We start from the raw sequence: 13,442 nt of genomic DNA on the forward strand, positions 1-13,442 counted from the left end.
AAGTTTAGACAGAAAAACTTGTGTTTCTAATGATTTTTGAACAACAAGAATTGTTGAATCTAACACTCATTAAAAGACAATTTAGAAGGTTTTTGAAATAAGTTATTTATGTAGTGGGATGTATCACTGAAAAATGTTGAAGAGGCATCCAAAGAGTGACTCAGTATCTCCAAAACAGAAAAACCAGCTTACTTACTTTTTCTTACGTAAGTTTAACAAGAAGTGCGCTAAAGTCAACAGGTATTATTTAAGAGAGCTTTTTTAAAAGGTCTTCTTTTCATAAAAGCACCTGTCACCATAGCAAGACCTAAGCTTTGTAATATAATCCCTGAGAAATTTCTCATGAAACAGAAAAACTCATTTGTGTTTAGCTGAAACAGAAAAATGTTTAATACTATGAATATTACTGCTTTATTCCTGAAGCCATACAATGGGCACTGTACCATTTCAGTGATCCCATCTGCACTCTGCCTATGGACCTGTGACTGACAATGCCTAGTTTTTTAAATATCGATGTTAGCAGATAACAGTGGAATAACAGAAAAAAAAAATAAAGCAGCTGTACTCTGCAGTAAACCAAAACAAGATGCTTTGCATAGCAGGAATGACTTAATCCACAGCTGACTGCTGTCTTTAGCCTCTGAGCAATAGGGAACTCTAGGCCTGTACCATTTACAAGCTTCATGATTTGCTGCCAATTTGTAGAAACCAAAGTAAACTTCTGGCAGGACTCCTGCATACCATAGTAGTTAAAGAAACTATCATCCCACCCTGATTTTACAAGCCTTGAAAGATTAGTCTAATGCTTATTTCTACCCTCCTACACTACTTAGCTAATAGAAAGTTTAATGTAAAACCTTCAAAATATAATTTTGGAAAGTGCCACTCTGGTGTTTACACTGAAGCAATCTACAGTTAATTTTTTCTTGTTTCTTTTCCTCACCCATTAGCCTCAGCTGATTAAAAGCGAAAAGCTAGCACACAGACTCAGTACTCTGATATTTCACAGCTGCATGAAAAGCTGTCCAGAGACACTTGCTTATTTTTACAACCATTCTTTTTACTCTTTATCATTCCATCCCTTAAGGTTGGATTATAAAATGAGGCAGAATAAACTAGATAATTTCATAAAATAATGGCACATTTGTACATCCCACCTTTACTGGAAGACAAAAATCACCATTATGCAATGTTGTCCAGTTGCTATAGCAGGAAGCAGGAATTAACCAAACCAATTTACACATTATGACATCTTTGCAAAACATGGCTTTCAGAATGTTCCCTCGTTGTGTTTAGCTCCAGGCACAACTTAAGTATCTAATGCCAAATTACCACATATGCTGGACAATCTGAACCTTGTCCCAATTTCTGAAGATATTTTAGACACAAAAAATATACACAGGCTGTTAGTAGTGCTTTTCAGTACTTATGTGGTATTTTTAATTCCTGTTGAGTTCAGGGGCAACTGGGGAAAAAGGGTGACATGCAAAAGTTGAAGATGGTTAGGTGCTGTTTACCAGGCTCAGTGCATCTGCTTATTGAAAACATTGAGCCTCTAAGCAGAGGCTATAGGCTGCCAAGTAATCTTACTCTGAAAACATGCTCCATGTATCCTCTGTGTCCAAAAGCTGATTCTACACTGACACTGTACCTCCTGATAACACTGACAAAGCTCAGTACTGCACAGCTTCTGTCCTCTCACCACCATATTTTACTGCAGGACCTTGAGGGTCGGGCAATAAAAGTATTCAAGAGGGATGCAGGGTATGAAAACTAAAATCCCCCAGCTCCAGGAGAGAAATTAATCAGTCCAAATTCACTTAAATTTGGATGTCTCCAAGTGTGCCCCCTCACGTCCCAACTCCAAGAAGAGCAACATCTTCACACAGATGAGCCAGGATGTGTCCCTGAAGTGTGTGTAGAAATAGGTGGGTGGTGGACAGCAAGAGATAGGGATGTGCTGTGATGCAAACTGGCAGCTCAGCTGAGGAGTACTCGCAGAGAGCCAGGCTGATTGTCCCATCTTTTCTCAAAACTCCTTGGAAGCCACTGATGGCAAATGCCTGTCCATCACATTCAGTTTGGTGGACATCAATCACAGGCACTCAGGGCATTGTCAGACAGTCACCTCAGTTCCCTGCAACTGGCACTGCCAGCAAGAGATTCAGCCAATTTTCCCCACTTGTGTCAGTCTCACTCTCCTCTGACCTCAGGCTGAGCTGAATGCAGCTGAGCTGCCTGGCCTGACTTAAAATGCAATTTGCTGTTACTGCTGTTGGCAGCATAGTTTTCATCATGATTCACTCTGGAGAACTGCACAAAGGCTGGGGAAAGGAGAAAAGTGCAAATATGAGATGAGTGGAGGTTACTACTCTTTTGTGGTAATATGCAGCCACAGTTCTGCTCTTCCAACACTGTTTACAGGGCTCTAATACAGACATGTAGTTCAAAGCTAGGGCTGATGCTAAAGGGTTCAATCATACAAACTAGTTGTTGCAGCATGCTGAGTGGAAATGCCTGCATCTCTGGGCTGTAAACAACTTTTGTTCCTCTATTCATACTTTGTTTTCAAGTAACTAGCACGTTTATCATTACCCCGTTGGTAGTCCTCAGACCTCTCATAAGCCATGCCAAAGATATCTTTTATTAGCCATAAAATATTGCTTTCCATAATTAAAAAAACAACCCAAACTTCAAGAAAACAAAATGTACAGTCATATTAAAACCTAGTAGGATTCTCCTTCCCCCAAATGATGCAATTCCACAGAAAGGTATTTCTTTCTGCCAAGCACCTAGTAAAGAAAATGTAACCAACAAATACTGCCTTCAAACACTGCCTTCAAACACCTACGAAGGCAGAAAAGTGGCCCAATTCCTGAGGTGAGGTGTCCTCCCAGAATTTCCCCCAGCCTTCAACACAGCACATCCAAAGAGCAATGTTGGAATAAGAAACATTGGGAAGCAGAGCTCTGAAGGGGATATATGTCATTCATGGAGATATCTCCAACTAGTTATGTGACACAGATATTGCCACTTCTGGGTTTATAAGGTTTCTATCAAACTCCACATGAAAAATCTCCTTCACTTTAAAAGACACCATTAGATGGGAAAAAAACCCCAACCTCAATTAACTTGTCTACTTCTTCAATACACAGAGTCTACAAAGTTCAAGAAGGTCAGAAACTAAGACAGTTGTCACACATAACCCCCCAATAACTCAATGAAATGTTATCAGAGAAAAGTAAGAGTCATCCCATATATTCTGCCTCCCAAGGGGATTGAATATGGTTCATTTCGCATGCCCAGAACTCTCAGACTAATTTTTATGTGTTTTCAGGTGGCTTCAAACGCTTTCAAAGAGTCATACAGTGTGCATGGAAAAGACAAAAATAAGTATTTCAGAAAAAATTCAAAGCAAATCATTCTGCTTTATGAGGAATCAAGTTTTATAGACTTCCATAGAAGAATTGGTACTTTCTACCTGATAACTTGGACCGAAAATGTCAAGAGTGTCATAGTGCCTTACTTGTTCTCGTTGCTGGCATCATATCGAGGCATAGGGTCAAAATCATTTCCATTAACATCAAAACTGGCTTGTGAATCCTGTAGCCAACAAGAGAAAGAAAATCAGTTTCTCATTAAGTAGCCATTGACTTATGTGGCCAATACATTCCTCAGCAGGTTCCTACAATAAAGTAATCAAGCTAACTAACATTTATCTCGCTTTATGATGACTGTGTGTTTTAGTAAAGGATTATATATTTAATAATTACAGGATTTATATATTTTATTTTAATTTTGGAAAACAGATAAGGATAACAAATGCTCTGAAAAACTATAGTTCCAACATCAGAGAGGAAAGAGAAAATGGTTTTTCATTTAACCAGAAAACTACATTTCTTCTAAGAACCTTTTGGAAGTTAAGAGAGTTCATTCTCAAAACTGGGATTTTGCTAAATGTTTTAAGATTCAAGAAATTATCTGCACAGCAGTGACCGAAATTTCAGCCACTGTTTCAAGGAATAAAAATAATATAATTTTGTTAAGGATATTGTTATAAAATCGCACCTTGAAATGCAACACAAACTGTCTCCCCATTTCCCCTGAAGCATAACTGTTTCAAATATTTGCAAGATATCTCTGTCTTTTTATTCCATATTTACCAGTATTCTTACAGCTGAAAATATAGACAAAATAGCTCCTGGTTTGTATGCATCCCATTAATAGATGTGGTAGCATGTGGTATGTTGACACGGCAAGCAGACATTTTAAAACTCTTCTCTGTTCAAAACCAGTTACCATATCCACATCAAATACTCCTGTTTGCAGCCACACCACCTATAATCTGACATACAGAAGGTATCTGTGATCAAACAAGCAATGCATATTGCTTTGGGGGAATTCCTCGTTGGTGTGAGGAACCGGAGAGAGGAGGTGGTAAGGAAATAAATAGTTGCTTTAAATTCAATGGAAAGACATTACTGGGATGAGGTGATATATGACACAATCTAGGTCATTCACTGAGGAGGTAAAATTTTATCTGCTTTGTTTAAATAACATCACATATTAAAACGAAAAATGTGTCATGCATTAGGATCAAACACACATTGACAAATTGCCTACCATCCTCCAAGCTGAGTTCCATGTGTAGCATGGGAAAGGATACAGATGTAAATAGGGCCAATTTAAAATAAGTGGCTTTAACCTGTGGACATAGTAGGTTTTAATGGGTTGTTAAAGATGTTCTTTTTACCTTCACCTCTCTAATGCTCTATCAAGATGATAAGCTTACTGACAAAATGCATGTGTTCACAGCTCTTTAACAAGACTTACATCTGTAATGGGAGTGAAGCTATATGCATGCCTTGCACTCCTCACCTTCATCAGTCCAGCTCAATCCAAATATATTTGCTTGATTTCTTACCTTGTGTGTATGTACATCTTGCACACTTTGTTTCAGACCATAAAGTCTTCATGGTCACATGCTTTCAGATAATGCCTACTCTCAAAGGATAAGACAAATCACACCAGCACAGTGTGGCCCTGATGCTCTGAACAGCTTCAAACTCTGACACTAACACAAGAAGTCACCCACTAGAGAAGCAGCTTCTCCTTATGTTATTCAGCCTCCAAGTTACATTAAACCAATCATGTAAATGTGGTGAACCACAAGCAAAAGAAAACTTCCTGAGGCAACATGAAACATAGGACACAGAAAACAAAGGACACAGCTCTATCACAAATTGTGAAGGACTTGGCAGTGTTAAGATATATTCATTAGAAGGACTAGAAGATATTCTACACTTGTTTTTAACTGAGTGAATCACAGTTGGTCATGTACTTTTCCTTTTTGTTTCTAGAAGTAAGATAAATAGCTTTAAAAATGAATACACAGAAGGACTACTGTAAAATTACTGTCTTTGAGAGAAGCTACTGTCTCACTGACTAAATGTATTGGCCAAAAATGAACTTCAGATGTACGCATTAACTGAAAAGCAGTGTATTCCAGTTCTATGTTCTGAGAGTGTGAGCATATTAAGTAAAAAAAATTGTAGAAGAGAGGAAAAATATCTAAAAATTGGTTCCAGTCCCTCAGAAATTCAGGACAAGAGGCATCCAAGAGACTGAATACAGTCTTAACTAAAACAATACAGATGACCAAAAATTGTTTTCCCTCCTCCCATTGGTGTTAACATTTGAGGAAACGCTTGATTCTTCCTCCTTCTCTCCTGCCTCTCTCCATCTTTCCACAAGCTATTTTTTTCTGAGTAACAACACAGCAGAAAATCAGGACTTTTGTGGACACTCACATAATTCTGCATCAAGTCTGGATGGTTTCTTTCGATGCCGTCATCTAGGATGGTGACCACAACATTCTTTCCAGTGTAACCTCTCTTCCAAGCACCTACTATATTCATATCTGACTGGCAGTGGTGGGTGTTATCACTGCAGTGCTGGGGAGAGAAGAGGAGACAAAAATGTCAGATATTGCAGATTACTGAGCAGTGAGGGGTTGAGACATTATTCTACTTACGTTAATATTACCATTTATATTGGCACATGAACATACTGTTTGGAAAAGCATCTATACAACATCAATACCTTTATAGACAGAAAACAACTTGAAAGAAATGCAAATTATATGAAAACTGCTCATCTTGCTTACTTCTCTTTCAAATTACTCTTCATGCTAAGCAATAAAAAAGAGAAGCTGTACTGAATCGCTAGAAGCCATGTGTAAAACAAAGCATCTATTCCTGGCTGTTAAGCATGATCATTTTGAAATATTTGATTTTTTTTTTCAGAAAAACAAACCATATGTGGATAAAAGTAGACAAATGCCTGTACAAACATGGTCATGAAAAAAACTCCTTGCTTTTTGGAGCTTACATGCTGTACAATTTAGACAGATAGTTTGGAAACTAATCCAGATTAGTTTCTATCTAAAAAAGAAGGCTTTTGGCAGGTTTTGCACAGTATCAGTAGGAGATAAGCAGCAGTTAAGAACCTGTAACAAAAACAACACCCTGAAAAACTTGCAACTTAGGGGGTTGGATGAATTGTGGATAGTGTAGATTGAAAGCAGCCTGGGGTATGGCTTTCAAAGCAATGAAGTCCAGTGTGGGGGAGAAAGTAAGTTTAGGGTCCATTAAAACTGGAAGTCTCCTCCTTGACTTGAATGCACCCAGCCCATGTGAAGAAACCTGGCTTGCTGCAGCAATGAGACATGACCCCCAGGTATTTGTAACATCTCATTAGTGACTCTAACCCAGATGCAGAGGCCTGCCTGGTGAAGTGAGTTCAGGGAGCCCCTCATCAGTACTGCTTTCCTTTAGCTTCTCCAGGCTCAGACAAGCAACAGGTAAAAACATAAAAGAGATGGCGTGCAGAGAAGGGGAAAGGCAAAGGGTGGGAGGAAGAAAAAAAATTTAAAAAGAAACATCGTAGCAATAGTGGCCATAGAGCATGCCCCATCTCACTTCCTGCCCCACTGCCTAATGTCCCCACTTTAGCCTCATGTCTTGTCACCCTACGGTACATAAGGAGTATAAATACATTCCAAGGGGGGCACTCCACCTTGATTTAGTCTTCCCGTCTTCTCCCAAATGTGAGCACACTGAAGAACTGTTAGACATCCTATGTGCAAACTGACATCAGATTACTATTAAGTCATAATTTTCCCCCTCCTTTTTCTCCACTTTACCACTCAAATCAGATGATTTAAGAGCGGTTATTTGCCATTATTAAAGCAAGATTATATATTAGGCACTATACATACATATACATATATATATACACATATACATATATATATGTACATAACATAAAGTCTCTCTCATGGTCTTTCCCTTGTACCTTCAAATATCTGTCTCTCTGTCTATTTATCCCCACACAAAGGAGCCTGAAGGACTTCAGAGACCAGTTCCAAGGAATGTGTAGGTCATTCTTAACACTTCTGTTCTCTGTATTGCTTGGAAATGCTCATGCTGCTGGCTTTATGAAATTAGTTACAGTCTAAATCCGCCATCTCTACACTCAGTGTAATGGCTGTACACATGAGGATTTCTAATGTACAAACAAGATGGTTAAATGAATTTAATGTTTCCAGGTACCTATGTCTTTTACAAAATGTTACTAAAGTAAGCATCAGAAAATACCTGCAAAAGTATTAATATCGTCCCTCACATTTTGCTGATGTTAAGACAAGGAGACAAGAAGGTGGAAGCACTAGCCTCCAGCCACAGGGTACACTCAAGAGTGAGCTACAACAGGCAATCAGCACTGCTGGCTCTGACCTCCAGTCAGGTTTACTGAGCCATGACACTGTGCCTTTTTATCCCCTTCTCTGAAATGCCAAATGACCCTTTGCTCACTGTCTTGTCCTCTCTTCCTATGGGATGAACTTGTTATTTTGCTTCCATGCCAGCCAAACCACACAGGCTGAGCAAGCATATGGGTGTTTTAATCCCCATTCCCTTGCAAGCACTTTGGATCTCCATGAGAAGGTCACCACTATTTCCCTTAATGAGTCCACTCACTCTCCTTACATGAATTTCTACTTTTGTGGGGGTAACCAAAGGGGGCTTTGCTACACGCATGAAGTCAAACACAAGACACATCTCTTGCTTTACTGTGTGCTCTGATGATTCTCTCATGAGACACACGAGGTCAAATTGATACTTAAGTTGTCTTGCTCTGCTCCAAGACTGGGCAGAAACCTAGTTTAAACAAAATCTTTCTGCATTAAAGAAATTGCAGGGGTAAAGCAGATTTAACTGTGGGTCCACTTATAACTTTGGATCACAGTATATGTAACATACAGATACAAAATGCAAAGGCAGTAGAGAAGCATCCAAATGGGAGCAGTTCAACAGTAGATGAAGAGTTCAGTTACTATGGTTAAAATACCTAACTTCTTCTCACGTCCTATTTAAAATAGCATCTTTGGCTTTTTTTCCCCTCTGTTCCCTACTCCTCTTCCTCCTACCAATTATTTATGCTTTTTTCTGCCTGTTTCTAGCCTTGTTTTTCTCTTCCCATACTGTCTTTTACCACTGAAATGCCCATTTTGTTTGGTTCAACATCTGATCTCAGATTCCCACATTTTAACCACAAACTATACCTTCCTCTAGATTGGTGTCTGATTTTCTCCAGATAAATGAGAATGGGCACTTTCCTTTCAAAGCAGTCAGATTTGTCTTTAATCAGGAACACTTTAAATCTTGGAGTGCAATTACTCTTTAAGAACTATCTAATATGGTATAGATATGCCATTCCACATTGAACAGCACCTAAGATGCCATCTATTACTCAGGTTCCCTTGCACTCTTTCCTGTCTCCTTGTACTGGTTTTGACTGGGATAGAGTTAATTCTCTTCACAATGGCTAGTATGATTCTGTGTTTTGGATTTTTGATGAACACAGTGTTGATAAAACAGGGATGTTTTTGTTATTGTTTAGCAGTGCTTATCAGAGCCAAGGCCTTTTTTTCTCCTCACACCAATCCCTCAGTGAGGAGGCTGGGGATGGGCAAGAAGTTGGAAGGGGACACAGATCGGACAGCTGACCACAACTGACCAAAGGGATATTCCAGACCACAGGGTGTCATGCTCAGCACAAAGAGTTGGGGGGGAGAAGCACGAAGGGGGAAACGTTCTGAGTTCAAGTCAATGTTACACATGATGGAGGCCTGCTGTCCTGGAGATGGTTGAACACTTGGGAAGTGGTGAATGAATTCCCTGTTTTGTTTAGCTAGTGTGTCCAGCTTTAGCTTTCCTTATTAAACTGTTTTTATCTTGACGCATGAGTTTTCTTGCTTCTATCCTTCCAATCCTCTCCCTGATCCCACTGGTGAGCGAGTGAGCGAGCTACTGCATGGTGCTTAGTTGCTGGGTTGGGTTAAAACTCCTCTTTCCTTCAAAAAACATTTCCTGTAAGGAAATTTTCTGGGTTCCGTTATATAATTTTTCTTTAACCACATGCTGCTTTTTTACCACCAATCCAAATTACATTATCACAGTGTTAGCAGAAGGCTGTTTCTTAATTAATTTGGAAGTGCTGTTTCAATTTACAGTGTTATCCAAATAAAAAATATTAAATATCTGTCATGATAGCAAAAGTTATGTGATCCAGAGTGACTGAATTTTGTATCAATGGGCAAGTAGTCAATTTTATGGCTCATTTTCCTGTTTTCTTTTTTAGAATCAAACCAAACCTTGTCATAATACCTTACAAATACAGAATGGTTGGAAGTTTTTATTAGATCAGTTAATCTTTGAACTGTTGTTTTCTGAATTTTAAAGGGAACAGTATAAAATAGATTATTCTACTGAATTTTCCCCCTCTCAAAACAGATAAAATAACTGAGAAATTTCCTACAGTAGTACCATAACTAGGCAACTGGATTAAGTCAGCACTATTTCAACATACATTATTGTCATCTATTGCCTGGAGAATACCATCAAAAGGAATAAACAATCTCTCGCCCAGTTACTTAGAGTAATTATACAGAGATTTTTAAAAGGCATTCAAAGGATGATGTTTTTCTTTGGACTGTTTAAATGGAAAACACTAATGATACAATCATTGGTATTTAATTGAAACTATGTGCAAGGGTGAAAGACGCTTGAAGTACACACAGGAAGGAAGAAGGATATTGTATGAAAAATTTCAAATGTTTAACATTTCTTATACTTGAAATTCAAGGCTTATGAGAATAAAAAGAAAAAATCTCTCTTACTCTAGATGTATCTGATATCTTTCGACAGACAATTTGGAAGCCTGCCTTTTTGCAATTAACAAGCAGACAATATTAGAAATGTTTTCTGAAGTTTGCATGTTGAACTCAGTATCAGACATGAGCTTGGATTCTCATAGCTATTTTGTGAAACTAGCCTATGGCCACTATCATTATCCTAATGCTTCTCGTCTGTTGCACTAATTTTTGTGGTCGGAGTCTTGGTGTATTCAGTTAGGGATCAGGAACAGAACTGAAAACTGAAAAACCAAGTAACATATCAATGGTCAAAATATTTTGGAATTCCAGAGATTAAAATCAAATTACAATAACAATGACTAAAATTCTGTTCTGTCTTTTCCAATGCCCATTAGTCTATAAAAACAGAGTAGAAACAGAAGTTTCTAATCCTGTGGCATGCAGTCTCTCAGAAATAGCATATTGTGCCCTCTGAAGTCTTCATGAAGTACCTTGCAATGATTTCCTGTGGGTTTTGAGTTACAAAGACTTCTTTAACAAGATTTAGTCAGTATGTAAGGAGATACAGAGAAACACAATATGATGAATGACACAATTTTAAAGACCAATTGTGAGTTTGACAAATCTTGGATCCCATTTAGTGGAACTATGCTTCTGATCCCAGGAAAGCTCTGAAATACTAGTACCCAGTCAGGGATTAGAAAAGATAGACTCATCGAGTATTGAGAAGAACATGAGCAACAACAACAACAACAACAAAGTCTGGTTTCATTAGAGTAGTAATTAAATGGTCTTCAGCACAGACAGAAACAAGAATACTACAGTCACGTTCTCTACATTAGGGTGTTACATCAGCTACTAACCTGCAAGCATGGAGAGGGCAGAAGTTGCACAAGACCACTCATAGAGGAAGGACAATCAAGGACCTATGGCTTGACTTTGATCAATACAAGCAGAGAGAAAGGGGACACACAAGGCAGATTCTGACATTTTGTGGAGTTAAAGAAGTGATCATCTATCTCTTGTTTGAAGGGAATGCAATGTGCAGCATTTGGCACTCTTCGCTGGTCCAGGCAAATGCATAGGCAGCAAAGTTTATAAGCTTTTTAGTAGAGGAGACATCCTAATGCTATATTCAGCTTTCTGAGGTACAGGTTTGAGCAGTTTTAAGTTAAAACCTGCCAATTATTCTTTTTTCCTGCAAAAAAAGAGAAATAATATCTTTTTTTATTATGTTCTTTATGGGATCCAATTTTAAAGTGGAATGAAAGAAGCAAGCACGGTTGTAACTGAGAAAGTTGGAAAGGTAGGCTCCTTTTTAAAATGGCTCGTGTAATGTAATAGAAATCATGATAACAGGCTTTGAAGAGCTTCTTGTCCTATAAAGACAGTGCGAACTAATGAAATAATTTTTCGGCCTCTCTAGAGTAAGCACCTGAAAGTTACATTTTCTAAATATTAAAATAATGTTTCTTTTAAAAAGTATTTCTCACATTTTTTATTTTTTTAATCAAAAAACAGAAGATGAAATAAGGATTTTTAGAAGGAGAAGGTATACTTGTAGAATTTGTTTTTTACTTTTTTCAGACATAATCTGATACTTAGTGCATGATAAACAGTAGTTGCTCACTTCATAGGAAAAGTATTTTCGTGAGTTACGTCTTTAAATAATTTCTGATTGTTGCCACACACTATATTTGTAAGCTCTAACAAGAGTGGGTAGATAAAATAAAGTCTGATTCATCTCAGATAAAATATTATTTTGCACTTATTATATCCAACTTCTGGAGTCATGCTTTACTGAATTACTACTTTTTTTTTAATCTGTGTGTATATCAAGAGAAATATTTCAACACTGCATCATATTAAACACCAATTTATTGCTTGTGCAACTTCAGAGGGTTAATCTAATTTATTTCAGAGATTAATTTGGTCCTTAAGCATTATTGATTCGTTAACAAAAAAAATATAGAGACAAATAAAACAATCACAAACATATATTACTTTTGCTTGTTTAAACAATGAAGGAGAACAGCAAATTAGTATTAGAAAATATCTGATGGCTATAGTGAGACAAGAATAATTTACAAGCCTATATATATGGGATTTTACAGTGAAAAATAAGGAGCTCATAAATGTTACTCTTTGGCTCTGATTAAACTGCTATTCTTAACAAAAATAGAAAAATTCATAACTTGTTAAATTTTTATTCAAGACAATTCCATCACTTTTTCATCGCTGGCACTTTTTAAAAGTCAATAATGGTGGTTTTTTCTGTAAACTGTGTACTGGTTTAAACACCAGCTAATTCAGGGAAGCCCTGTATGTCCATGTTCCACAGGCTGATGACAGCGCACTCTTTTTAGGAGTGGGAACCCCTCCACTTCTAGTCTTCAGACAGCAAAGTTTCTCTCCCAGCTGCAATTTCCTCTAATATCACTTCTTTCTACATGAGCCATGGCTCTGAATGCTTGTACCTAACTTTTAAAGACTGCTGCACTAATGCAGTCCTATTTTTTCTGTTTTATGTTGTGGTCTGGTTCCTCTGACCCATGAGGCAATAGCCTGGTGACATCTGGTGTTAATGGTGGAACGTCCTGGGGGGACAATGAGGGAGAGAGGGACAATGAGAGGGAGGGATGTGAGACAACAGGACTTGTTCAGTAGGCTGAAGGAAAGATGCATGTCTCAAGGAACAGAAGTGGTCAGGAAATCCAGGGCACCTATAGGTCAGAATATGATGACAGCCCCATCTTCCATTGTTAGCAATGGAGAAGGAGCTTTTCCCTGTTGTAGGCATGTGGCATTCCTGAGGTTGGAACTGTTTCACAGCACCTTCAGTTCAGCAATAAACATCTCTGCTACTTGATACCTACAAGCCTTTTCCCCAAGAACCATAAAAAACCATCAGGTTATTGTACCCTTGGTCCCATTATTTGCTGGGTTGGTATACTACAGGAGATTATAACTTGCCAGAGGACAAACCTTTTGCTCTGGAAACTACTCTCTTGAGACAGAAGTATAAAAATCACTTCATACCCTCCTTAGACTGCCTTATAGAAATGTTTAATCTAACACTGGAAATGCATGCTGTGCAACTTTATCAATAGTAGAGAATCAGACTAAGACAAATGGCTGCTATTTTAGTTTGCCTATAGGGAAGTAAGTGCTGTAGGCACCAATGGGCTTTTCACCATTTGACCACGCTATGGCTGATGAATGCAAG

General features: G+C 38.1%; 1 protein-coding gene across 5 annotated transcripts in view; it reads right to left on the reverse strand.

Moving 5' to 3' along the window:
* The window catches only part of PCSK5 (proprotein convertase subtilisin/kexin type 5), a 250,123-nt gene that overhangs the window by 174,157 nt on the left and 62,524 nt on the right, over positions 1–13,442 (reverse strand). For all 5 annotated transcript variants that reach the window (XM_032675833.1, XM_032675835.1, XM_032675834.1 and 2 more), the window contains 2 exons: positions 5,811–5,954; positions 3,527–3,603 (listed from right to left, as the gene is read on the reverse strand). In XM_032675833.1, the coding sequence (XP_032531724.1) occupies positions 3,527–3,603; positions 5,811–5,954 (221 nt within the window). The remainder of the gene's footprint in view (positions 1–3,526; positions 3,604–5,810; positions 5,955–13,442) is intronic.

This window comes from Chiroxiphia lanceolata, chromosome Z (genome assembly GCF_009829145.1).
Source record: "Chiroxiphia lanceolata isolate bChiLan1 chromosome Z, bChiLan1.pri, whole genome shotgun sequence".
In the NCBI taxonomy this organism is placed as follows: domain Eukaryota; kingdom Metazoa; phylum Chordata; class Aves; order Passeriformes; family Pipridae; genus Chiroxiphia; species Chiroxiphia lanceolata.